The sequence below is a fragment of the Mus pahari genome, chromosome 6 (assembly GCF_900095145.1).
Source record: "Mus pahari chromosome 6, PAHARI_EIJ_v1.1, whole genome shotgun sequence".
Lineage (NCBI taxonomy): Eukaryota > Metazoa > Chordata > Mammalia > Rodentia > Muridae > Mus > Mus pahari.
The window spans coordinates 62,217,104-62,243,462 of NC_034595.1; the positions used below are offsets into that span (position 1 = coordinate 62,217,104).

Consider the following 26,359-nt stretch of genomic DNA (forward strand, 5'->3'; position numbering starts at 1 on the left):
GAAGAAGAAGAAGAAAAGAAGAAGAAGAAGAAGAAGAAGAAGAAGAAGAAGAAGAAGAAGAAGAAGAAGAAGAAGAAGAAGAAGAAGAAAAGAAGAAGAAGAAGAAGAAGAAGAAGAAGAAGAAGAAGAGAAGAGAGATGATGAATACAAGAGAAGAGAAGAGAAGAGAAGAGAAGAGAAGAGAAGAGAAGAGAAGAGAAGAGAAGAGAAGAGAAGAGAAGAGAACACATACTCTACCCCAGAACATAACAGCAGCAGATGGCTGCTATACTATTCTGGGAATATTCATTATGGTAAAGAGCAGAAGGGTCTACTAGCTAGGTCACTGTGCATGGTTCCAGACTATAGCTGTGCTAAGAGTATATGCAGCCTGTATTAGAATTTATATCACGATCTGCAGTGACTACCGTGTATCCCACAGCAGCTCTTACAATTGTTATACCAGATGATAAGACAATACATAACCGTTATTGTGTATAATAAAGGCATGGGGTAAGTATGCACACAACACTCCATTCCACTTCCCCTTTCCCACTGCAGATGTTAGGACTCCAGCTCATTCACAAAAAAGGACTTCCCAGCACCTGTAATAGATAGTGGGCTCCCCACCGCATGCTTTCATAGCACCTTGGATTGTCCTGACCTGATTTGTAATCATGTATATATGTGACTTTTTCTAATGTTGTCTCCACTTCCACACTGTAAACCTATTGTCAGGACTTTGTCTGCCTTGTTCTCTGTCAAGCCTGCCACAGTAGCTGACCCAGAATGGGCCCTTTATCTCCATTTTCTGAATGAACAAATAAACTAAGCAGTGGCATGTAATGATTGTGCTGCAACACAAAGCTAAAATCCAGAAGAGAGGAACTATGGCCAGAAGCTGTCAGCCTCCAACCCCAACTGTTTAATCGCATTGTGTTTTGACATGAATGCTCTTCTGGTTTCACAGGACGAGCTGCTGTTAGGACCTAACAGATTCTTGGACCCACTTTGTTATCTTGTAGAGGCCAGTACTTTTAAAGACATTTGATCAGTACAACAGTTTGAGAAATAAAAGTCAGTTTTTACTATATCCACTACAGGAAATGGGAGACTGAGCCTAAGAAGGTAGAGGGCCTTCTTAGTTCAGGGAGTCACTCAAATCACAGAGACAGAAAGCACTATGATAGTTCTCTGGGTGAGGGGAGAAGAAGTCACTGTGTACAGGTTTACAGGTCTAGAGTTTCAGCAGCGATGGGTGATAGGGCTGATAGCAACACATCATGGGTGCTTAATGCCATGCAACTACATGCTTACTGTGGTCAATATGGGAAACTTTATGTTATATTATATTTTATCACATTAAAAACAAACAGCATGACTATTGATTTTGCAATAGGGATGTTTTCAAAGAATTCTAAAAGTATCTGGTAATTCATGTCTTGAGGGATAGGTACTGTAACTTCCAGCATCATAGAGCCAAGGAGCTGAGAGGAGCTGTCAGACCATTGAGATTGGGGACCTTGGCAGATCTGCTTAGAATCAGTAAGCAATTGTCAGTGAGTTGCAGAAAACAAGAGTTTCCATGCAGACTGAGAGACCTGCCCCCTCTCCTTGTCACCTCCTCCATTCTCATAGCATCCTCTACAGGAAAGGCAGCCCTACCCACCCCTGCACCCTGCTGTATTTCCCAATTGGTAATGCCTTCCCTCTGAAAAACAGACCTTCCATCTCCATGTGACAATGAAATTCTGTGTTGGGTTTGCATTTCTTAATTAGGTGTTTGTCATTGTGTATTCCATAGAGCCACATATAAGTAAACAGTCATAGACCTCGGAATAAATTTATTGGTTTTATTTATGTTTCTGGGCATAAAAATCTATAATTACCAGGTACAGCCTCAGAATAACTGGTATTTAATGACAATTACTTTTTGTTACCATAGAAATGAGTCCAAAGTAGTTACCCATAATTTCTCATTTCCCAAACCTCACACATGCTGAATTGCAATATTACCATAGTAATTGCCTATTAGTCATCATAAAATACGCAGTTACCCAAAAGATAGCAGGATGCTGTGAAATTTCTCATCTTCTGAAGACCTCAGTGAGTCTTAGGAGTATGGAGGTGGTGATAGAGCAGGCCTCTCTGGGTGGTACAGAAATGGTTCTGCTTTATGCCCCAGACCTACTGCACATCCTGAGGCAGAACTAGATGCTATAGGAGTTGCAAAGGCTTGGGGTCAGTATGTCTCTTGGCCCTGGAAATTCTACTGTAGCACAGATGCTTCAGTACATTATATCCAATCTCATTTAGGTTTGTTGAGGACTTTCTGGGTGTTAGTGCCCTTCACTGGTTCTTGAGAAAGCAGAAGGGAGGGAGTTGATATGACAGCCCCATTTTAAACACAGGAGAGCAATGGGCTACAGAGGTACTAAAGAATCTGTCCTAGGTTCCCTGGCATAAAAGGTCACCCACATTAGTGTATGCAGGAGAACAGCCCTTCATCTTTGACCTTGTACTATACTGTCTCTTAAAGCTGAGAGCCCCCCTTCTTTCTGATTAGGGATGACAAGGGAAGGTTTTTAAAGAATGGGGGACCTGGGACTGGAGAGGTGGCTCAGCACTTAAGAGTGCTCAGTGCTCTTACAGAGGACCTGGATTTGATTCCCAGCACCCACATGATGGCTTACAACCACCTGTAACTCCAGTTCTAAGGGATTTGACACTTTATAACCTCCATAGGCTCCTGCAAACATATGATACAAATAATAAAGTCATATATGCTCATATATGCACAGGTAAAAACAATGTTAAGTATGCGGGAATCTTAAGATTCAACAGACACAAAAGGATACTAAGGATAACAGCAAAACAGCATTAACTATAGTGAGATTGAAATGCCAGGAAAAGTATTTCTAACACAGAAAAAAGACAGACAGACAGACAGACAGACAGACAGACAGACAGACATTGTAACTGCTCTGCCTCTTGCATCTCAGAATCTAGAGAAGGAATTAATGTCATTTTAAGCTGTCCAAATAGGATGGAACATAAAGTCAACTGTATAGATTATAAAATAACATTCATGTTCTATTTGTTCTCTGTCAATATCAAAACTTCACTTTTTCCATTGAGTTAGAAATGTAAAACAGTGCTCTATAGCAAGGCCAATGAGAGATCTGCCAGCTCCTCTTCCCCTGTGTCTGCTGCCTTTCCTATCTTACAGCATCATAAACAAAATATCTGGTGCAGCACCTTGCCCAGCACAGGATCCCTCAGCAGCACCTTTTTTTTGGGGGGGGGGGATTTTCTTTATTTACATTTCAAATGTTATCCCCTTTCCTTCCCCCCTCCAAAATATTTTTGAGGGCTACTGGCATGACCCCCTGACTGGAATCTGACACAGTGACTCCCCACATTCTAAAGCATCAGCTATACCAGTACTCCCTCTGCCTGTTAGAGACGACTTCCTAGTCAGGTTATCTGTCTCTGCCTTCTGTGTTTCTACACAGCAGCCATTCAGTTGTTTAAAGATTGTCTGTCTTTGCTTTTTCTCCTTTCTCACCAATGCCAGTTCCTGCTCTATAGGTTGATGTGCTCAGAACCTTTCAACTCGTATGTAGTCTCATACCCTGTCCTCCCTGCTGTCCTCTAAACATATTCCAGATGTTTGTAATCATCTGTCTTTGAGACATGGTGTCTAGGACTGAATGAAGGTGATAATGGTGCTAATGATGGTAGCTGACATGGACTACTTCTTCCAGACCTGGTGCTATTCCAAGAATTTTGCATTTATTCTTTAGCACAACTGAACCATTATTTCCTATTGACAGACAAGGAAACTGAGGAACAATATCTAACTCCCTCTAGCACACTGATCTACTTTGCGGAATAGGGCTGGAACGGGTCTATCACAACCTCATTCTAGGGCTCACATTCCTGACAGAGCCCATATACACTTGACTCTTCTGCATTGAGTTTTCCTTTACCCAAATTTTACTTAAGTCCATCCCCTTTCATTTATTTGGTTGAGTCACAACTTGCCCATCTTTTCATAGAGCCTTTTGAGAAGCCTGTGGAAGAGACAGGGTAGGAGTTATAATACATAAGTCATAGAGAAAGTAAATAGCCCATTGAAGGTCATAAGAGTCACATACTTCAGAAGCAACCAGAGCAAAGGCCAAGGCCAGACAGACCCTTATCTCCCAGAAACTCTCCTGATTTATGTAACCTGAGTGATGATTTTATGGAGACTGAAAGGACACTTGGGCCCTTGGTATAATTGAGTGTCTAACCCACAAGTGTACAACGCCAAAACCAATTATTCAAATGAGCTTCCCAGCCAGGTTTCTCAGAAAAGGCCAGATGGCTAGATGTCTGTGGAGGCAGCTCCTCTCTCTGTCCTGCAAGCAGCCAGATCACATTTAGAAGTTGGAGTTGATAAAAGGTTGGTTTTAATAATTGATCCTACAGTAAAGACCAGTCTCTGGGGTAGTAGCTACCGAGAATTGGTAGCTGGGGAATCTAGAGGAGCAAATCAATGGGATGAAGTCAGGTATGTCATCATTTCTGGTCTTAGTCTCCAAACCGCTGCTTACCTAACACAATATCTCAACGTAAAATCTTTTCGTGGTGCACAATGACCATCAGAAGGTACCTGAGATGTTTCTCCTGAACTAGTATCACTAAGCATCCTTCCATGTTCTTCACTCCCACATCTTCTCTTCTTTCCAAGGGCATTCAGCTGCCTATTCTTGCTGAGATGTGGCCTTTGCCAGCACTCTGCATCTGCTAAAGAAGCCTTCCTGATACATTTGTTCTTTTCTCTGCTTCTGTTTTTTTCCACTGCTCCCCTACCTCTGTTGCATCTACTTTCCCTCCTCCCTCTCTCCTCCCTCCCCCTTCCTTCCTCCTTTCCCTCCCCCTCTCTTTTTCCTTCCCTTTTCCCTCTCTCCTCCCTCCCTTTCTTCCTTTCTTCTTCTCTTACTTCTTCACCAAGCACATCTTTGCTATCAAGCACTAGGAATGTAAAGTAGTAGGCTTGGCCCATTCTGGGCTGAGAAATCACATTCCCACACTTTAACTCCTGCAGGAATGTAGGAAGGAGGCAGTCAGGGAGATGTCCTGAAGAACATCATGTGTAGAACGAGTCTTGAATGGTGAGTAAGCATTGGCCAGAGGAAGGGAGCAGTAACATACTCTGAAGGAATAACAGTAAACAGTGTTGATAGTAGTGTGGTGCATTGGTTGAACCAACAGAGCTGTCAGACGCTGTTGTCGTCTGTGTCTGCTGTGCCTCATGCCATTGAAGTTAAAGAGATGATAGGTAACAGGCTTCTGCCTTCATTCTCATCTTACTGCTTAATGTGTAAGAAAGGCAGAGATAGAAATGCTAGTTCTATTGCTGATGAAGGCAGAATTTCAAAGACATGGTCTACATCCATGGACCAAACTGGCTTCTATTTGGTTCACCCCAAAATTCAACATCCCATAAGCCACATTATAGGAGAAAGTGAACACTTTCCAGAAAGCACATCATGTGGTGAAGAGCAGGTCAATGTGGAACTTTTCTGCATGGCTCCATATTCCTATCCAAAAACCAAAAACTTCCAAAATAAAATATGCCAAGGACTAAAAGTAGAGTTTGGTGGTAGAACACTTGCCTACCATGCCCAGGTTCAGTCCCCAGAACCACACAAAAGAAAGCAAACTCAAGACAATGCCAAACTCAAAACAAAATGCCAAACACTCCTGAGGAGGCTAGGCCAAACAGGCTCAGTTATTTGAGTTGGCCAATCAGACAAGTTCATCCCTTCCCACAGGAAGTAGTAGCAATGGGGTAGAAAGGAAGAATCTTTCCTTTGCTGCAGGGAATGAGAGTCACTGTTGAGATTGAGAAAAGTGTGTGTTAGGGAGGGGGTGTAACACCCAAAACTGCCCTAAACCAAGGAAGGAGATCCCTGTCTTCTATCTCACTGCAGAGAAGAAAGCTGATACACAAAGAGGAGTTATGTCTCCTGCATATGGTCCCTGGAGATTACTAGCAATCAAGGAATAAAACCCGGGCACTTACTAGGAGCCATGACTCTGATACAGGCCCCTGGGGCCTTAAATGAATAAAGACCCTCTATGAATGACCTGTGGGCTGTATACATTTTTAAGGCTGTGACCTCTATATACTGGGCAGTTCATATACCATGCAAAAGGCATCAGCTGGGAGGACAGTAGAAGCTCAGGACCAGTTCAAGCTTATTAAGCCTTGAGACTCAATGGGAATTTTATCAGTTATCATATCAAGGCCTCCTTTCTGCAATTAGCTTACCTTGCATGGTGTACAGATTTGTGGCACAGGGTAAGAAATGAGGACCAGACTGTACAGGACCCTAAACATCAGACCTTGAAAACTGCTAATAGGTGTGTAACACATACCTCAAACTAGATGTCCTTAGCATCTTATAGGCACCATGCCATTTGATCCTCACAGCAACCCTCTGAGGATAGAAAATCCTCAGTTTCCTGTTCAGGAACAGTCTAACCACAAAGATAATAGACAAACTAATATTTTCTCATACAACACAGCTCCTATGTCCATACTTGGATTCCAGGTCCTTAGAGCAGTTAGATGAGGAACTTGCCAGCTCATATATGGGAAAGACATGAAGGATATCTTCCTCCTCATGTTTCTTCTTTCCCATTTCACCTAGGAAATTGCAGTAGCCAATTCCTAGTTTCAATTCAATTCCTAGGGTGAGTTTCTTAAGATAATGTCACCCCTCAGGATTGAAAAAAAGGAGTAAACCCTTTATCAGTGTTTTTATGGAGAGAAAGCTGTCCCCTTGATTCTGAAGTAAACTTTCAAACCTAATACCACATAGCCCATGACCTTGCAAAATCCCATCTTCACTCTTGTCTCCAGGCTCCCTGTCTGTGAGGTTACGGATAACATTTGATAGAATTTTGAGTTCTTATAGGTGGTGACTAGCTCTGAGGGTGTGTTAGGTTGCAATGCTGGAAAATCCCTGGAGCCCAGAATGTTCTGCTTCCAAACAGGAGACAGGAGAGGGGAAGAGAGAACCATTCTCTATACAGGAAAAGAAGAGTTATGTTCTTGCATGAACTTTGCCTGCGGAGATGTAAACAGAGCCCATTCCACCAATAAGGCACTGAAGACTGATCAATGTAATGATTCCATCAAGGTCAACCGAAACAGAAGATCCACCAAGACGTCTCATTCTATTATGGATAATGACTTCCTCATGTCTGTGAAGATAGAATCCTCCATCTGGGGAAACTTCTACAGTCTGTACTCTGCTACATTCTGAGACCACGAGATCACATGTAGTGGGAACAGAACTACAGATAGCTGGCAGAGTGGTTCAGGAGGTAGTGGATGAAATCTCAGGTAAGGGTGTAATGACTTCTTCCTATGAGGAAACACCAACAGATACAATTTTGCTGGTCTCTTACAAGAAGTCGCAACCACTCTGATGATGACGATGACGCTGTTATGCTTGGAGGATACCATTCTGCAATGCCCTAAAGCAAAAGTCTTCCTTGTCTACTAGGAATAAGTGGTAGGAAGAAAAGGCCCCTGAAAGCCTGGGGTTGGAAAGGATCCCTTTTCTCAGATATTATCTCAGCAGCCGCTTCTTCCAGATTACTTTGATAACAAGGCCACTGTTGAAGAACGAGGGCCCTCCCCCAACTCAGAGGCAAGAAGTCAGAGTTCTGGTTTTGCTACTAAGCAGTGGAGGGTGAGGATTCACATGGATATGCTGTTTGTACACTGCACAAAGCTTCGTGTCAGGGAGGCTGAGACTCGACTCCCAGTTCAAAGTCTTACTAAAGTGTCAAGATTTTTGTACAAAGTCCGCGTAAAGAGACTTGAGTTTGTACCTTGTCAGGCTGGGAGGAAGGCCTTTTAACAATTCAGATACAAATATCTTCACACTAGTTTCTTATTTGGAACTTAGTTTGCCCATTTTCAAACAACATGGCAGGTGTAAGACGAAAACATGAAGTCGAAGTGGAGAGAGGAGATAAGGGTGGAATGGGGGGAGTTAAGAAGGGAAGCAGGACATATATGATCAAAATACAGAATGCAAAATTCTCAAAGAATTAATGAAGATGCATTAAAATAAGACTGTTGAGTTCACTGTTATCCTTTCACCTGGGAGACAGTCTATTAGGATCTACCCTGACTCCCAAAACTGCTTCAAAAGAGTCAAATGACAGCTGAGGACTAAAATTTTGGAGCTGGTGGACTGGGTTCAAATCCTGTTGTTGTTAATTGTCCTTGTTGGACTGTGGATAAACTCCTTAGCCATCTGAGCATCTACTTATGGGCTCCTCTGAGCATCAGTTGTGTGGAGACTGCTAGCAGAGCAGTGACTCAGTGAAGTGAAGTACATTCCCTCTCCTTCTAGCTTTTTGAGGGTGCTCTAACAAACAGATGAATGTGTGTAAAGTCACAAAGCTACTTAGTGGAAAACCTAGGACTTCAACCTACATCTTTCTGATTTTGAAAGCCATGTTCTTAGCTATCTTTAGAAGATTCTGAAGTCTCCACTATTGTCTTAGTTGGGGTTTCTGTTGCTGTGATGAAACTCCATGCACAAAAAAGCAAGTTGAGGAGGAAAGGGGTTAATTTAGCTTATACTTCCTCAGCACTCACTGTTCATCACTGAAGGAAGTTAGGGCAGGAATTTAAACAGGGCAGGAGCCTGGAGACAGGAGATGATACAGAAGCCATGGAGAGGTGCTCCTTATTGACTTGCTCCCTATGGCTTCCCTGCCTGATTTCTTATCAAACCCAGGACCACCAACCCAGGGATGGCATTGCCATGATTGGATGGGTCCTCTCCATCAATTACTAATCAAGCAAATGTAGGCAGGTTTGCCTATAGCCCAGTCTTATGGAGACATTTTCTTCATTGAGGTTCCCTTCTCTCAGCCAACTTTATCATGTGCGGAGTTGACATGAACCTATCCCGCACCACCATCCTGATCACAGTGAGAATCTCTGAGGAGATGGGAGGAAAATCCTGTAATACCTTGGTGTGATGATAAGTGGATGTGTTATGATTCTTCTTGTTTTGCACAAAGGGCACTGCATTTATCTGTAGCCCCCTTGCTAAGCACTTTTCAGGGGCTGTTGATGACAGATTGTCTGGCATTCTGATACTGACCAATCAATAGAGCTAGAAGTTGCCTTAGGCCAAGGGCAATTGAATCTCAACCTTTTGTGGCAATAAATAAAGCAATATTTATTTTGCTTTTGGTGCAAATATACTTAATCCAATACAACTCATTGGTTATGCTGAAAAACTGCTGTGTTTGGGGGACAATTGCGATCATGTCCCATACATCTTTGCTTGTCAATGTCAATGCTCCCAGGAGTATGCAGCCTCATGGCATTCAGAAGACTGATTGGAGCCACTATGCTGCTTTTTTTCTCTATCTTTTCAAAGAAATGCAAAGAAAATCATAAAGAGGGGAATTGAAATCATTGCTTGTTCTGGCTGTCATCATTGCAAAAAGGAGGTGCAGTGCCATTCCCAAGATGGAACTATTTATTTGCTGCTTGTGTGACTTTCTTTAGAACCTGTGTGTTTCTGCTGTTGGACAAAGAACGAAGTGAGAAGGACAAGAAGAGATGAATGAGCAGCACAGTGTTCCTTGCATAGATCACATAGTCTCACACAGATAGATAGTGGGACCTCAAAACCAGGCTGTGGGCTATGTGGCATCAACAAGATCTGGTTTGAATCCAGCTCTATATCCTAGTCATCAAGTGACCTTCTCAAGGTCAAACCCTTCTTGGATTTTCCTTTCCTTGCTTATAAACAAGGATAACTAATACCTACCTCACTTGACTGCTGTGGTTGTGTTCACTGTTTAGCAGACACCTGTATTCAAACTATGGTCAATTTATGACTTCAGAAGAAGAATCTGGTCTGAGAAATGTGTTAGGTGATTTTGCCAGAGTGCAAGCCCTCTAGAGTGTACTTGTACAAACAAAGGCAGCAGTGAAGTCCATCACTGACTGACTGAAGCACTGCTATAGTGCTCATGACTCCATGTAAGAAATTGCCTAGGCCTATTTATAGACCTGCAGAGCATTCGTTCATGCACTTATGAATCCTTTCACTCATTCAATACGTATATTGAAACTCCATGACACTTAGAGTAGATTATGTTGGATTGGGGAGCGACATCACTCCAAGGACTTGGACATTATCACTGCCTTCATTCAGTTAGCTCAGAAGAGCACCAAAAAGACAGGATTTTCATCTTTTGACTTTTAACTGGCAACTGGAGGAGTGAGAAGTCATCTTCTCCATCACCCTATATACAGACTCTATTTTCAGAAAAGAGTCTGAGCCATGAACGGTGGCTGTCCAGCCCTTATAGCCAGCAGAGACACAGCAGGACACCCCTTCCTAGCTTTGCATGGCCATGCTTTCTACCTGGGATACTCTCTTGTGCTTTGACTACTGTTTTTGAGTTCTATGAAAGTCTCCAATCTTGAGAAATGCATATAATTAATGGTAAGACTGTGGCAACCATCTGCAAGCTTTAAAAATTATGTCAGTCAGCAAGGTAGCTCAGAACATAAAGTTGCTTGATATATAAACCTGAAAATCAATCCCCAGAACACATGTAAAGTTTCACAAAGGAAACTAACTCCACAAAGTTGTCCTCTGACCTCCATATTCATGCTGTGACACACACACACACACACACACACACACACACACACACACACACACACACATCATTCACATTTCCCTTTCTGTTTGTCTGTCTCTCTTTCATACACNTTTGTCTGTCTCTCTTTCATACACACACACACACACACACACACACACACACACACACACACAAGCAAATAAATGTAAATTTTAAAAAGAAGCTTACATTAAAACAAAAAAAAAGAAAAGAAAAGAAACAGATGGTGCAAACTTATTTCCTACAATAGAAATCTTTGTAACTTGAATACATTTTACTGGAAATAATTATTTCCTTCAAGGTCCCTGACTCTGGGGCTATCTCTCCAGCCCCTTTATTCAGTTTTGAATCTAACTCTTTTTTAAAATTAAAGAGACAGTCTGAAAGAAGCATCAGTAAAGAAGAGGACCACACGGCTCAGGACCAGGATTCTAGTGCTGGCCCTATAGAATATTAGTGTTTGGCTTCTGTGAAATAGCTTGTCTTGTGTGACCCTTAATACCCTTACTTGGAAAAAGAGCCTGCCTACATTGGCTGGATTCCTAAGAGGTATACCATACATGATTGAAAATGTTCATTCAATCATTTTTTTCTTCAGTGTTTACCAAAACACAGGCTCCTTGTCAGGCACAAAAACACAGGCAATTGATGATCCAATAGAATAGAGCCAATACTGACTGTGTCTTGTAATTTCACCCTGCTAGAGAAGTAATGTTGCTGCAGAGGCAAAGAAAAAGCAGCTACCTCATGTTTGTAGGGAGTGTAGATTTCTCCTTAAGGAGGTAACATTTAAGTTTAGATCATGTGAGTGATGCTACAATTATCACCATGGCCACTGTTGTAATTTGCCATCATTTATCCTAGTTTACCCAGTACTGGGGGTTTTACTGGGGCATTTGTATAAATTAGTTCATGTACACAATCCAGAAGGTCAGGGTTATTATCCTCATTATACCTATGATAAGACAGAAGCTCAAAGGGATATTTAAAAAGAGATTTTGTAAAGGTTATAGCTGATAAGGCAGACAGCCAAAACTTAAACCCAGTGCTGAGTCCCGAAGCCCCCAGACTCCACCATATAGCCTCTCTGTTCTGTGTAGCTCCTGAGCCAGGGCTGAGCCTGATGACAGAAGTAACTGGGAGAATATCCAAATAGAGCTGTCTACCGTGGGTTAGAGTAGGTCGCTGTGGGTTCTAGGTCATAGGGGTATCCTAGAGCAAGCTGGTGTGTGACCCTGTTGAGAACAGGGAACAGGCACACAACTAAAGAGCACTGAAGAGTAATGGGTTACAGTTAAATACTGTTACTAATGGTGTGTTCCTTTCCAAATTATTACATGTTCAGTAAGGGCTGAGAAAACTTGGTGTGCACAGCACTCAGGTCATACATCTGCTTGGTAACTAGAAATCAGAGGATAGTAATATAGGATATTCCTAGAATTTCCAATTAATTATCCCCAAAGGCCAGGTGGTTAGGAATACATTCAGACCAAGTAATAAGCACTGTCTCCAACTCCTTTAGCAGAAAAGGCACATACAGGGAAGGACTTATAGCACTAAACAAAAGCTAGAGTTCAGCTTGAAACCCCAGGAAGACAAGACGAGTCAACTACCATGGACCCCTGGAAACTCTCAGAGACTGAGCCACCAACCAAAGAATATACACAGGTTGGAAGGAGGCCCCAGGCAGATATGCAGATATGCAGCTCAGTTTCCATATAGGTCCCCCAACAACTGGAGCAGAGGTTCTCCTAAAACTGTAGCCTGACTGTGGTATCTGTTCCCCAAAAGACCTTGTCTGGCCTCATTGGGTGAGGACGTGCCTAATCTTGCAGAGATTTGATTCGCTAGGGTAGAGGAATACCTAGGGGTACTCCACCCTTTCAGAGGAGAAGGAGAGGGAGGTTTTGGGGAGGGATTCTGTGAGGGGAGAACTGGAGGGTGCCAGCATTTGGGATATAACTAAATAACTAAATAACTAAATTTATGAATTTAAATTAAAAAAAAAAGAAAGAAAAAGAGTTAACAGAATGGCTCTGAAGGGTAATGTCTTCGTCTATTTTCTGTTGCTATAATAGCACACCTAAGGTTGGATGATTTACTAAAAATCACAGTTGTTTGGCTCACAGCTCTGGGGGTGAAAAGTCTGGTGAGACAACAGCAATGCTGCCATGATGTTCTAATACTATGATGTCATTTAATCATAATTACCTTCCAAAGGACCAACCTTCAAATACCACAAAGATTAACTTTCCAACACTTTTAACTTTGGGGTGAGGGATGTTAAAGCACTAGAATACAGGATTAAGGTGCCCTTATTCTGCTGCATATAGCATTCCCACCTAGCTCCAAATCCTGACACCAAGTGGCTATTACCCAAGTCTGGGTTCCCTTTTGCTGCTGCTGCTGCTCCTGCTGCTGCATCACCTCCCTGGCTTTAGGTCACAAACAAGAAGGAATAGAGAGGCTGAAAAGATATCCTAGTCCTTAAGATCACTGGATTTTCTTTCACCAGATACGAGTTTAACTCTCAGCACCCACACAGTGGCTTGCAAACATTTATAACTCTAGTTTTAGGGGATCTGACACCCTGTTCTGGTCTTCATGGGCACCAGGTATGCAAGTGGTGTACAGACAGACATGCAGACAAAACACACATACACATAAAACAACAATATGTTTTTGGGGGTAGATATATCTGGCTTCTATAGTGGGAGACACAGTGCAACCATCATCTTGCTAACTTGCAATATGAGTGAGCAAGTTTACCCCACACCATTCCTCATCTCATTACAGGGTTAAATGGTGAGCATTTCCTCAAAAGTATGGGCTAATACCTACTACCCTTAAGAGTATGGTTTTGAACTCTTATCTTCTCGATTCTTAGACTGAAGGAAGACATCAAAGGTCTCCTTTGACCATGGTTACCCACCTCAACTCCCTTTGGGTTGCAAAGACAGTAATCCATCCCACTCATAATAACATACTATAGAATAACAAAGTACAATAGAAACAACAGCACAAGTTTGAGATACTTGGACCTATGTGTGTTATATACTTTTCCTTGCATAATCCCTACAATATTGTCCTTAAGAGTGATTTTATAGTTAGTCACTAAACAATAATACCAGACCTCCCTCATAGGACTGTTATTAGGGTTAATTTACATAGAACATTAGTACTTAGTAAAGTACTTAGCTCTCAGGACATGAATTGGTGATGGGGAATGTTAGGGTTGTCTTTTTTTTGCTTTGTAATCAGAGAGGCCAACATCAACACTTGGCTGATCTAAATACAGCAACAGGAGACAATTTATAAGTAAAATCCTTGCCAGGCACTCAATGCTCTTCCCATTTCACCCCCACCTCCTTCTATGGATTCCCTATCAGTACCTCCTTACCACGTGCTATGAATCAGTCAAAGAAAACAATCCTCGATGCCCTCAAATCCTGGTTTAATATTCCCTTTTGGCTTATGTACTTCCTTCTGCCCTCAACATTGGGAAAAATTTCACTCCTTCAACAAACCATATCACATGGCTTCTTCTTACTGAGACCTTTCTTCACATTTCTTTCCAAGTATGAGCATAATAAACATTAGTTATACTCCCTTTGTGCTTATTTTAAAGGATAGGATAAAACTATTATTGTCATCTTCCCATCTCTTTGTCAAGTATCTTAAAAGGCAGGATGGTCTTCAACGGAGTTTTAATTATTTCACCAAGAAGGATGATAGGTGGGAATGTACATTTTATAAGCAAATTGAGGGTAAAATTGTACTGCATATGGGAAATAGAGAGGGAACACAATTATTAAAACTTATACTAAAGGGTCAGAATGCTAGGAAAGGAAAAGGATGGGCACTGTACGCTGATTTGGATAATAGCCATGTGAACATGGATAAAGACCTGCAAAGATCAACATTTTATTTTCTAATCAATGGCTAGCCACAGACAAATCTTGATAAGAAGGCAAGATAGTCAGCTCTATGAGAGTAACTCATTCTGGGTCCAACACGGTGGACTGGACAATGACACAGCAATTATTTGAAGTGTGAGCAAGCACAATGGTTTTGGAAGTTGTGCTGTAGCCTGTTCTGTACTGGAGAAGGCATATGCTGTATGGAGCATAGAGAGTACATGGAGAAGGTGCTCTTACTCAAGTTCAAACAGGGCTTAAATAAACATGAAGGAATAAGAGGAGAGGCAGAGCCAAGGTCATAATTATACGCGCCCCAGTGGCATGATTAAGGGAGAGTTTAGGGAAGGTAGTTTAGGTAGGCATCATGTTTTAGGTGACACTGAAGCAAAGACTAAAATAAGCCAGTGAGTCACTCAGATACCCAGACAAGCATCTGGGCAAAGTAGCAGCCTGGCCCTGTCCTTAAGGAAGGAAGTGCTTGCTGTGCGGGAAGAACACAAGAGGGACAGTATCTGGTACAAAGCAAGCAAGAGGATGGTTGAAACAGCTGACACCAAGAAGGCTAATGTGGTAGATGATGGGGGCTCCATAGTCTATTATAAAGACCTGGGATATCAGGCCCTAGGTAACAAGGAGCCATTGCACTAGAGGAGAGGTCTGACTTATGTAAGAAGAAGATGTGACCATTGTGAGAAAGATTGGAGTGAAAGGAGTTAAGGATGAAAGCAAGAAGACCAAGCTCAGGTGGTTTCAATAGTTGTAATAAAAAAATGACAGCACATTTTGGAGACAATAGATTGGCAGTAGGTATGAAACACAAAAGAATAATGGGGACACTTGGGGATGGCAGTGGTTCTGGCCTGATCATTTGTTTTGCCTTCCCTGGGTAATGTGCCTGTGTCCATAAGGATCAAAGTGGGACTATGCTATGGGAATATTTTTGAACCTTTTTGTAATTCTGTGTTTTCCTCTATAAGTTTGGAATTATAATATAAATGACCTCAAATGTTATAGCACAAATTTAGTAAATCCTAGTAAACTGCTTACAACTCTCTCTGGGAGACAATAAGTGATAGGTAAGTGGCTTCCCCTCTCTTAGCTGTACTGGGTATGTGGGAAGCTCAGCCTGTCCCATCTGTACTGACTCTCAGTCTGGAATTTGTCTAGGTGCTCCCTGATGGGGTTTGACCTGAATCGTCACTGGCTGGATCCCTCTCCATGGGCCCATCCCACCCTGCATGGAGTGAAACAGCTCATCATCAAGATGTACAATGACCCAGTGAGTAGCAGGATGTCCTCAGCAGCTACTGGCTGCTGGCCACATCTGGGAATGGAAGATTGTATGGGGGAAATCCTCAGACAGCTCTAAATTAGGGTTACATGAGCAAAATCAGGAAGATACTAAGCACGAAGGTGTCAGAATTTTACAGACCCAGTACCTTCTCCCAATCCTGTCTTTTCTCCACTACTCAAATATTGGCTCGGACGTGGTAGTATCATGAAGCCATGGAAATACATGGGAGCACATATTCACTTGTCAAGTTTCCTGGATGATAAGCCAAATAATTGCATCTTGAATTAGTAGAAGGAAAATAGAGAATCCAGTGGAATACCAGTGGTATATAATATATGTGAAGAGTGTCAAAATGGCTTACTTCATATGTAGGGGAACATGGCTGTCATGTTATCTTAATCAGGGGTTTACTACTGTGAACCAACACCAAGGCAAGTCTTATAAAAAAACAACATTTAATTGGGGCTGGCTTACAGGTTTAGAGGTTCAGTCCATTATCATCAATGTGGGAGCATGGCAGCATCCAGGCAGGCATGGTGCAGGAGGAGCTGAGAGTTCAAAGGCAGTCTAGTGGAAGACTGACTTTCAGGCAACTAGGGTGAGATCTTAAGCCCACACCCACAGTGACATACCTATTCCAACAAGGCCATACCTCCAAACGGTGCCACTCCCTGGTTCAAGAATATACAAACCATCACATTTTCTTCCTGGGGAGTTTCACTTCTACCTTCACTTGCTCTCATTTTCCCGTCCTTAAAAGCTGTCCTAGTTTGGAGGACAATGAGCAATTGTTGGGGGAGGGGGGAGCAAAGAAAGCAAGAGTGTATGCAGATGGCACAGAGTTGTGGCCCATATGATGGGAGTTGGGGTTCTGGTCCTGGAGAAGAGGGCCTACTATTCTGGAAAAAAGAAGGGAAACATACAGACAGATCCATACTGTGTTTTCTCAGATAAGCAAGTTGTTGCCAGCACAAACCAGAGAAGATAGTGTGGATTTGTAGCATAGTGAAGGAGATAGATGAGATTCATTGATCCTGAAGAGCTATCAGCAAGAGGGTACAGCCTACCTTTGTGCTTAGGAGTGATAACATGCCTGGGCAAGGCCACTGGGAAACAGAACTTTGTAGCAAGTTACAGCTGCCTCAGGATGGAGCTTTCCCTTACTGAAAGTGCTAAATGGGAAGCAAAACTGGACTATTAGAAATGGTGCATCAGTGAGACTCAATTGTTTGGATGAAATTCCAGTAAAATCACACCCAAGTCTTTCCTAACCTTGATGGTTGTGACTTTGATGTTCCCTTAAGTGCATATCAAGTGACAGATATGGTGATAGATAAAGCAAGTTTCCAGAGTTGGGGTAATTCAGAGACGCACCCGAGTGCGCTGTTCTGCTTACTCTGCTGAAGGTGACAATAAAAATGCATCCAACGAGGGACTGGTATGAATATGAGCATAAAGACAAACTCACACATTAGAGCAAAGATCGGTGCAAAAGTTGTCCTCAGGTACAACACTGTTGCCTTGATTTTATAACTAACATTTTCTTTTAGAGAATCAATTTACTCTATTTGTGTGTGGGTAGGTGGGGGGAAATGGACATTTGCCACAGCATGCACATAGTGATCAGAGGATAATATTCATGAGTCAGTTCTTTCTTCTACTATCTGGGTGCTGGATAGTCCAATTCAGACTTGGGAGCAAGTGCCTTTATCCACTGAGCCATCCCATTGGCCCCAGCCACCGTTTTCTTGATTTTAGATGTGACTTCCTTCCTGGGCTCTTTGCTAACCCACTTTCTGTGTTAGGGCTTAAACTGCCTCAACTTTAGTATGCATCTTCCTTCTCCAGCTCATCCTTGACACAGTTGGAAGCCAGCTGTGTATATCCACCTTCCTTTTTACTTTGCATTCTCCAGGATGTACTATATCCATACCTTTCAGAAAGGAGAGCTGCACTGTGTTTTTCTCATTGTGCAGAGTTCTCTCCAGGCTTCTGTGCTGGTTCTGTCCCCAGCAGAGTTTCATGCCTTCTGCTGCTGCTACCTCCTTCTCAAGGAGAATATCTGGACAGTTAGTTTTCCCTATCTAGATATTAAAAATATTCAGTAACTTATTGTTGAATTGGTTTGAGTTGAATATGACACACTCTATTGTGCCAATGTAATATTGTTTATAGATACAAAGCTACATCTGTAGGTAAGATGGCATAATAAGGCATGAAAAACTGGATTCTGGGTCAGTGGATACAAAAGAGTGGGATCACTGGACAAAGGGTTTTTTAGATGAATCCAAAGAAAAGAGCTAGTGGGGAGGAAGCTGAAGGCAAAGAGACTGTTTTAGTCAGTGTTGTATTGCTGTGAAAAGACACCATGATCACGGCAATTCTGATAAAAGAAAACATTGAATTGGGACTTGGCTTACAGTTTCAGAGGTTTAGTCCACTTTCACCTTGGCAGCAAGCATGGCAGCACACATGGTGCTGGAGAAGTAGCTGAGAGTTCTACCTCTGGATCCACAGGCAGCCAGAAGAGAGAGCCACTGGGGCTAACTTGGGTTTCTGAAAGCTCAAAGCCCACCCCCAGTGACACATTTCTTCCAACAAGGACACACCTACTTCAGCAAGGCCACATCTCCTCAAAGTACTACTCTAAACACTTATGTTGATGAAACTATGAGGGCCATTCTTATTCAAACCATCACAGGGACCCAAGGAAAGCAGCTGAGATTACTAAAGAGGAAGAGACAATCCTGTGATAGCTGTCATCATTAGAAGCTATCAATTTGCTCACAAATAACTAGATATTCATTTGTGTTCTAAAACATAGCTTAAGCAGAACTGAACTGTAGCGATCGATATTAGGACGTTGCTAATGGCACATATTCACTTGACTTGTCATTAGCTGTTTAGCTGTCAGGAAGTATGCTTGGTTGCCAAGACAACAGTATATGCTACCTTCTTCCCAGAAGCCCATACTTTTCTGCCCCAAATGAGGGTGTTAATAAAGAATCAAGCTAACTCCCAACAGGACCCCTGATACCACACTGTCCTCTCTGTTCACTTCATCCTCACTGCCTTTTTGTGGGGTGAACCACTTAACTCTGAAGTGTGGGAACAGCCTGGCTATTCTGTGCTCAGGGGTTCATAAGGTGCCAACCAGGTCTTTGAGCTGTGAGCAGATCTGAGGCTAAGTCTTTGACTCTGTTCTTTTCTTCCTTCTTTCCACAAACATTTATAGACCACAGTTCTATATTCCAGTGATTGTATTTCTGATAATGAGAACACTCTAAATTTTGCCATGTAGTAGGGAAATAGACATTAAATAAGTAAATGCATATTTTGATCATGTCAGAGTCCTTTAGCAACAATAAATAAGCACTAAGTGGGGTAAAAGCAGAATGGTCCTAAGCCTTGGCTTTGCTGACTGTCTTACAATGTTTTTAAGAGTGCCCTTGATACTTTTAAAAATACCCTGATTTGGATGATAAATTATACATTCTCTTTTGTCAAAAGCCTACTAAGTTACCTAGAACACTACTGATGTGTGCCACCTAGTACAGTACTGAAGTGTGGCAGATTTGGGTTCATAGTTGGAATGAGACCTACAGGCACTTTTGGGTCTAGCTGCAAACATTGCAGAGTCCAGAAGTATATGTGCTAACACCATGGCATGTACTTTTGCTCCTAACCTTTAGTGTCCTATACATACATGTAAGTTCTTGGTGCCAAGATGCTGAACTATATGAACTATTAGAAAAGCTCCTATTTTCTTGTTCTCCTCTTGACTGTTACCTCCCCCTCCCTCCCCCTCCCTCCCTCTTTTCCTCCCTTCCTTTCTCCCTCCCTCCTTCCCTCCCTTGTTCCCTACTTCCTTCCTTCGTTCCTTCTTTCCTTCCTTCCTTTATTGGCACAGTCTTAAACTTTTAATCTTTCTGTTCCAACCTTCTGAGGGTTGAGATCCATTAGGTATGTATACTCGATCCAGCCAGGCTTGGTTCTAAGCCCCCCTGCATCTGGTAGTTCTGCACAGAGAATCAACAGAACCATGATATCAGAGCATCACTCTTACTCCACTGCTGTGCAGATGCCAGTCATTTGCTCCATATTCCTGCTGGAGGAGATGCCCCACTGCAGCTCCATGGAGACAGGCTTCATAGGTAGTTGTTCTAAGTAGCTTTTATGATGAGAGATGGAGGGTGTAAAAGGCAACACTGGGTTGATGAAAAAAGAAGATACCCAGGGAGGGGAGAGCTTTCTGGGCAGAGAACACCAGAGACTGCGTCTGCCTGGACTGGGAGCAAACTTGGGAGACTGACCTGGAGGTAGACAGAAAAACAGAGTCAGCTATATGACTCAGGGAGCAATGTGGGCTTCATTTTTGTGGGGGTTTAAGCAGAGGAGTGACAGAACTTTTGTTTTAGAAGAACCCCTTTGGGGAGGACTATGTCTTTTAAGGGGTTGGGAGAATGACTGATTAGCCTGCTGCTGGTAGGCTGAGGAAAGAGAGGAGGGATCGATGAGAGACATTAGGGAGGGACTCATGAGAACTGCTGATTGTAGCCAATAGGAGAGGAAGAGGTTTGTGGGATGCCCAGAGTTTGACTTGGGTCACACTGAAAATAAGCTACCCTTCCCAGGAATTCCAGGAAACTTAGTGTGTGGAGAGAGTTAACAGGTGACACAGGACATTAGATGTGCTCTGTTGGAAGTTAAGTAGGAGTGAAATGTACAATCTGTGCCTTAAGTCCCTGGAAGGAGCTGGTCCATGTCCTTTACAGTGGACAATGACAGCCTAACAGCCTACTGCCCTAGCGTCAGTGGTGGCCTTGGTTTCAGAAGCAGCTTTCCTAGCCTGAGGCTCACTAAACCCTCCACCCGATATGGCAGTTTGATATTAAATTATGCTCTTGAAAAACGTGTGTTTAACCCAGAGGACTACCCTCAAGCTGAGATACAAAGTGTTTCATGTTCTGCTTCAGTGGTAGTTCCCTCTGCAGAGGGTGACTCTTGTGTTTGTAGGCTGTGGTTGGTTGTTCCCCGAGGGCAGAGTCTGGCTAATTTCTCAGTGTCCCTAGTGTTCAGCAGAGTTCTGACTGTGAGTGAGCAGGTGCTCAGCATAAATGTAGAGCAAGTGACAGAGTAAGCCTAGGTCCTCTGTTCCCTGGCTTTAGATTTCTCTGAAGAAGAAGAGCCTCGGTGTGTAAACCCTCGTCTACCACAGCCACCCAGTATCATCTTGTATGCACTCTGAGTCGCTGATCTGGTGACTCAAACCCTTTGCTGAGTTTACCTGCAACAATTGCTGAGATCATCCCAAACCCCAAGGGATAGAAGCAGAGATGATATCACCTAGTGCCTTTCCTAGAATACACAGGCTTCACATCAGCTTCAGTGACTTACCCCACCCTTAGACTCAGTGCCTACACCGTCCTACATAACCGTCATTGAGATTCACTGTCTCTGACCACCAAAGACTCTTCTTGGCTCTAGGTTCCTTGTTTTCCCAGTCCCCAACTTGTCCCTACCTACTGATCTAACTTGTTCAGGAGTATTACTTAAACATTTTCGTACCTTTAGTGAGGTAAAGACCAAGGGAACCCATTCAGGTATTTCTTTCCCATTCTGATTTTTTGGTCTGGGAGCTTTGTCCCCTTCCTAAGTAATTGACATTAGAAATGACATCCACGTTCAGGCAAGAGTTCATCCCCATAACCAAGGGAGTTTCACTTTATTAGAACACACACCAATATGACAAAGACTGTCACATAATTAGCCACACAGCCAGAGCCACTCTTGTACAAAGCCTTCCTCTGATACCTACACCCAGTTATGACCTTAAGGTCAGATGGGAGCCGATCTGTAGGTGATTTTTCTAGGACCATCCACCTGCAGCTCTGCTAACATTTAACATCTATCTATGAGGCACACCCTGAGTAGCATTTTATGTAATGAAACTAAATTTTAAAAGGCATCGATTCCTCTAAAACCACAACACTTATTCCTCAGTGTTAGCATAAGCAAGTACCTTGGGTAATTTCTGGCATATAGAAATTGGTGGGTAAGTTGCAAGGGGAGTTCCAAGTCAGAAAGGTTTTTGTTATGGAAAGGAGAGATCCTTATGACTTTCTAGACCAAGACACTAAGGAGGGTATGGTACAAGAAACATAGCACAGTACAGTAGAAGCCTGGGCCTGGGGCAAATGTTTCAAGTGGGCCTGGAGGTAGGCAGTATCAAGGGCAGCTTGAGGAATCTACACTTAGACTGGAGCTTTAAGAGTGTGTAATACTTCATGTGAGTATGAAGAGTAAAGAGATTTTAGAAAAGAAGAGGAAGAGCAGGCATTCCAGACAATGTAAGGGAGGGGGTGGGGGATGGGAGCTGGCTGTTGGAGCTAGCCTACATTTATCATGTGAGCCTCTGTTGGAGGCAGGTGAGGGACAGTCTGAGGAAGCTCACAAGGTTTGCACATCAGACCAAAGAACTAAAATTGAAGCATTGAACATTCTTTATTTTTTTTTATTTTTTATTTTTTTAGAGTTCAGTTTTTTCTTTTTTCTTTCTTTCTTTTTTTTTAAAGATATTTTCTTTATTTACATTTCAAATATTATCCCCTTTCCTAGTTTGCTCTCTGAAAATTCCCTATCCCCTCTACCCTCCCCTGCTCCCCAACCCACCCACTTCCATTCCTGGTCCTGGCAGTCCCCTATATTGGGGCATAGAACCTTCACAGGACTAAGGGCCTCTCCTCCCATTGATGACCGACTAGGCCATCCTCTGCTACATATATAGCTAGAGCCACAAGTTCCACCGTATGTTTTCTTTGATTGGTGGTATAGTTCCAAGGAGCTCTGGGGGTACTGGTTAGTTCATATTGATGTTCCTCCTATGGGGCTTCAGACCCTTTCAGCTCCCTGGGTACTTTCTCTAGCTCCTTCATTGAGGAACATTCTTTAAACAAGGATTTTTTTTTAATTGAATTGAATATTGTGGCTGTAAAAAAAAAAAGTTAAAAGCAATGGAATAAAACACAGCCTGTCAGGAATATTCCAGCATATGGCCTCTCTCAATCTTGAGAAGTGGAGCAGTCGAGGGAGAGCTGAATAGCTGGTGAGGCAAGAAAGAAATCAATGAGTCCAAATTCCAGCTATTCAATTCCTCAGTTAAGAAACTACAGAGGCTCACTTTAAAAGTGAAATCCAAGGAGGTCTCCCTCCCTCCCCTCAGAACCTTTCAGTGACTCCCTATTACCTATCACGTCAAGGCCAGCGTCCCCTCACAGGCAGTTCAAGGCCATGCCTGCTCTGCTCATTTTCTGTGCCCTCACGACTAGCACAGAACCTGGCACTGCAGAGAATATTCTGCTGAATGATGAATGAACCAATGAATAAAAAATAGATGTTTCAGAAAATTAACTGGGGCCGCAGTATGCAGAGTGGACCAAAGGAGCCCAGGCCATGAGGGAAGAGGAAAGGCTACTTGCTTCACTGTTACAATAGCGCAGAGGGAGGACCCCCAGATCCTGCTTTCAGCAAGGCCAGGAAGGTGCTGATCACTCCAGGATCTGCTGGGAGTGGGGGTGGAGGATGGCTTCCCTTTAGCCCTCCCCTGGTCCCAAAGCCAAACCTGTGGGATTTTGTTTTGTTTTGTTTGCTTTGTTTTTCTTTTCTTTTGTTTTGTTTTATTTTGTTTTTGTTTTTGTTTTTTTCCCCAGCAGTGTCTCAGTTTCTACACTCCAAGGTGATTTTTCCTTTTTCTGGAAGAGAAAAGCCCCCTCAGCCACTGCTGGCGTTGCTATAACAACTTGGCTGGAGCTCTTTAGACAGATCCGTTTCCTTAAATCATTTAAGGAAAATTAGCTGCCATAACAACATGGAGCAGCTTTGAAAATAGACCAACCCAGGGAGGGCTGGGTGGCTCCTTCTCTACTCTGTGCCTCCCGGACCCTCCAGATAAGCTGCTCTCTTTCTGTCAAATAAATAAAGAAATAAACAAACAAACTACAACACACTTATTTGATAGAGAAGCTGGTGACATGGTCAAATAAGAAACATAGAACCATCACTCATTCATTCACACTGGTCCATTAAATAAACAAAAGTACAAATATGAATGCCACAAAGAAACATGTAGGAAAATTAGTATACATAAAATATAAAACAAACACACATATATATATATGTATATGTATGTGTGTGTGTGTGTGTGTGTGTGTGTGTGTGTGTGTGCATGTGTATGCATGATAAATAAAGCAGACACACAGGCAAGTGTAGGGATATACATGATTCCACAAAGGCTCTGAGTGCAAACATAGCCGTAGCCTCTGCTTTATCACTCACCTAAAATGGAAAGGCGTGGCCCATGGGTCGTGAGAAGTGTTTCTAGGGTGAGAAAGGATTCTGGATCAGCAGACAAGGAGGGCCTGGGATGGTACCTGCTCCTGGGGTACCTTTATGTTCACAATGCCAGACCTCTGCTGCCTAGTCGGGGAGTGGGGCAAACCTACCTTAGAGACTGAGAGTGTCCCCACTCCCATCCCTACTTATAGGCCAAGTAAGAAGAACAGGAGGAGCCATGGCATTTTAAGTGAAAAGATTCTGTCTCTCACACTGCAAATTTTATCCTTCCCTGGGAAAAGGCAACATCACAGCCAAAAGAACAACAACAACAATAACAACAAACAAAAACCAAAGGACCAAAAAAACCAAAACAACCAATAAAGCAAAACAAAACATATTCCTGAGACATCTGAGCTTCACTGGGTCCTCAGAACCTCTGGAAACTGAACAGTGGATCTCCACACCTTTGTTCCTGACCCATGTCTATGATGTTGTTAGCCTAGTGTCCAGGTAGAGCTAATGAAACTCTGTGGGATTTTTAGTGTATAGCTGAACTACTCATTTGTCTGCAGCTTTCAAGCAAGTGACCCCTCAAAGCCAGGCTTTTAATTCTCTACCTATATATCATAAGGGGGTCAGAGGATGATATCCAAGAGATCATTTCAGATACAAGTCAATGTCAGTTTGGATTTACCTGTTGACTGTACTGCACAATCCACTCACTGTCACACAGAACTTCTACAAGCCTCAAAAGTCCCAGTTGTCATCAGAGATGGCCAGCCTGATAAATGTCTATAAGTGTTCCTCACAGAAGCTCTGTAGACATTAGCTTCCTGAGCTTCAGTATGCCCTTCTGCTAGCAGGAAAGAACAACTGGCCCACTTACCTCACCAGCAGTACAACAAGATCCTGATGTGTTGAACACAGAACATTTTCGAAAGAAGAGAGATGACTGTCCCAGGCTAGAGTGGAAAGGAGTGTCTAGAATGTGGCCAGCTGCTAGAGGTGTCAGGAGGGGACAAGTCAGTGTTCACAGTACTACCATAGGTCACACTTATATATACTCAAGTATTTTCCCACTCCTTCAAATGTGGCCCAGGAAATCAGGAAGTAATCACAGAGGGGAAGGTTCAATATGGTAATAAAAACTTGAAACAGATAACATGTCATTCAGGGAATCTGAAAACAGACAGATGTGATTCATGAAATTTTTAGAGTTTTTTTCCAATGGTTTGAGACAATTTACGAAAGTTTAAGGAATTTGAAAAGAAACTATCATTCTTTAAAGGGTGATTTCTCCCACTTATGATAAAATATCAGTCTATTGCTTGTTTGTTTTTAACAAAGTAGATTGTAACTTTGGCACTTTGGCAGAAAGCAAGGTGGAAAGATGACTTTTACTTCAGAATAACATTCCTGTGGAACTAGTGGGCCTCTGCTGCATCTTTCATCCTGAATGGCCCAAGGCACCTGTTATCAACTCTCTGAATACAAATTGCTCAGTTTCATTGGAAACAACTGATTCTGGAGGGTTCTCTTTAACTCTTATGCCTCAGTTCTCAGGATACAGAGAATCTCCCGTCATCTCCTCTGCTTCCTGTAAGTTCTAGTAAACATGTACACCTTTGTAAAGACCATATAGGAAACCTAGCCATTGTTTTATGCTCTCAGCTAGGTACTTTTCTCCCAGTTCCCACAGCTCGGAAGCCCACAGTCCGCCATAAATTGTGATCTCTTTGTGCCTTAATCATTTCTGTGTCCCTGGCATTCAGTACAAAGTGAAGGCCCTCAGTGAATGTTGAGAGAGGGGCAGGAGGAAGCAGAAAGGTCAGCAATGAAGAAATCCTCTCTTTAAAACCTGGACTGTCACATGAATGGGATTGTAAAGCATAAATGCGGGGCTAGGGTGGTAGCTCAGTGGGTATAAGCATTTGAGACAAGCGAGACTACCTGAGTTCAGATCTCCAGGATCCAAGCAATGCCAAGAGCAGTTGCATATGTCTATAGTTCTAATGCTTCTTTGACAGGATGGGAGGCAGAGACAAGAGAATACTAAAAGTGTGCATGGAAGTGAGCATGTACACAGAGGGGAGGAGGG

General features: G+C 42.7%; 1 protein-coding gene across 3 annotated transcripts in view; it reads left to right on the forward strand.

The window, feature by feature from the left end:
- Positions 1–26,359, forward strand: part of Agbl4 (ATP/GTP binding protein like 4) — a 1,180,502-nt gene that overhangs the window by 1,066,885 nt on the left and 87,258 nt on the right. For all 3 annotated transcript variants that reach the window (XM_021199658.2, XM_021199659.1, XM_021199657.1), the window contains exon 9: positions 15,801–15,912. In XM_021199658.2, coding sequence (XP_021055317.1) covers positions 15,801–15,912 — 112 coding nt within the window. The remainder of the gene's footprint in view (positions 1–15,800; positions 15,913–26,359) is intronic.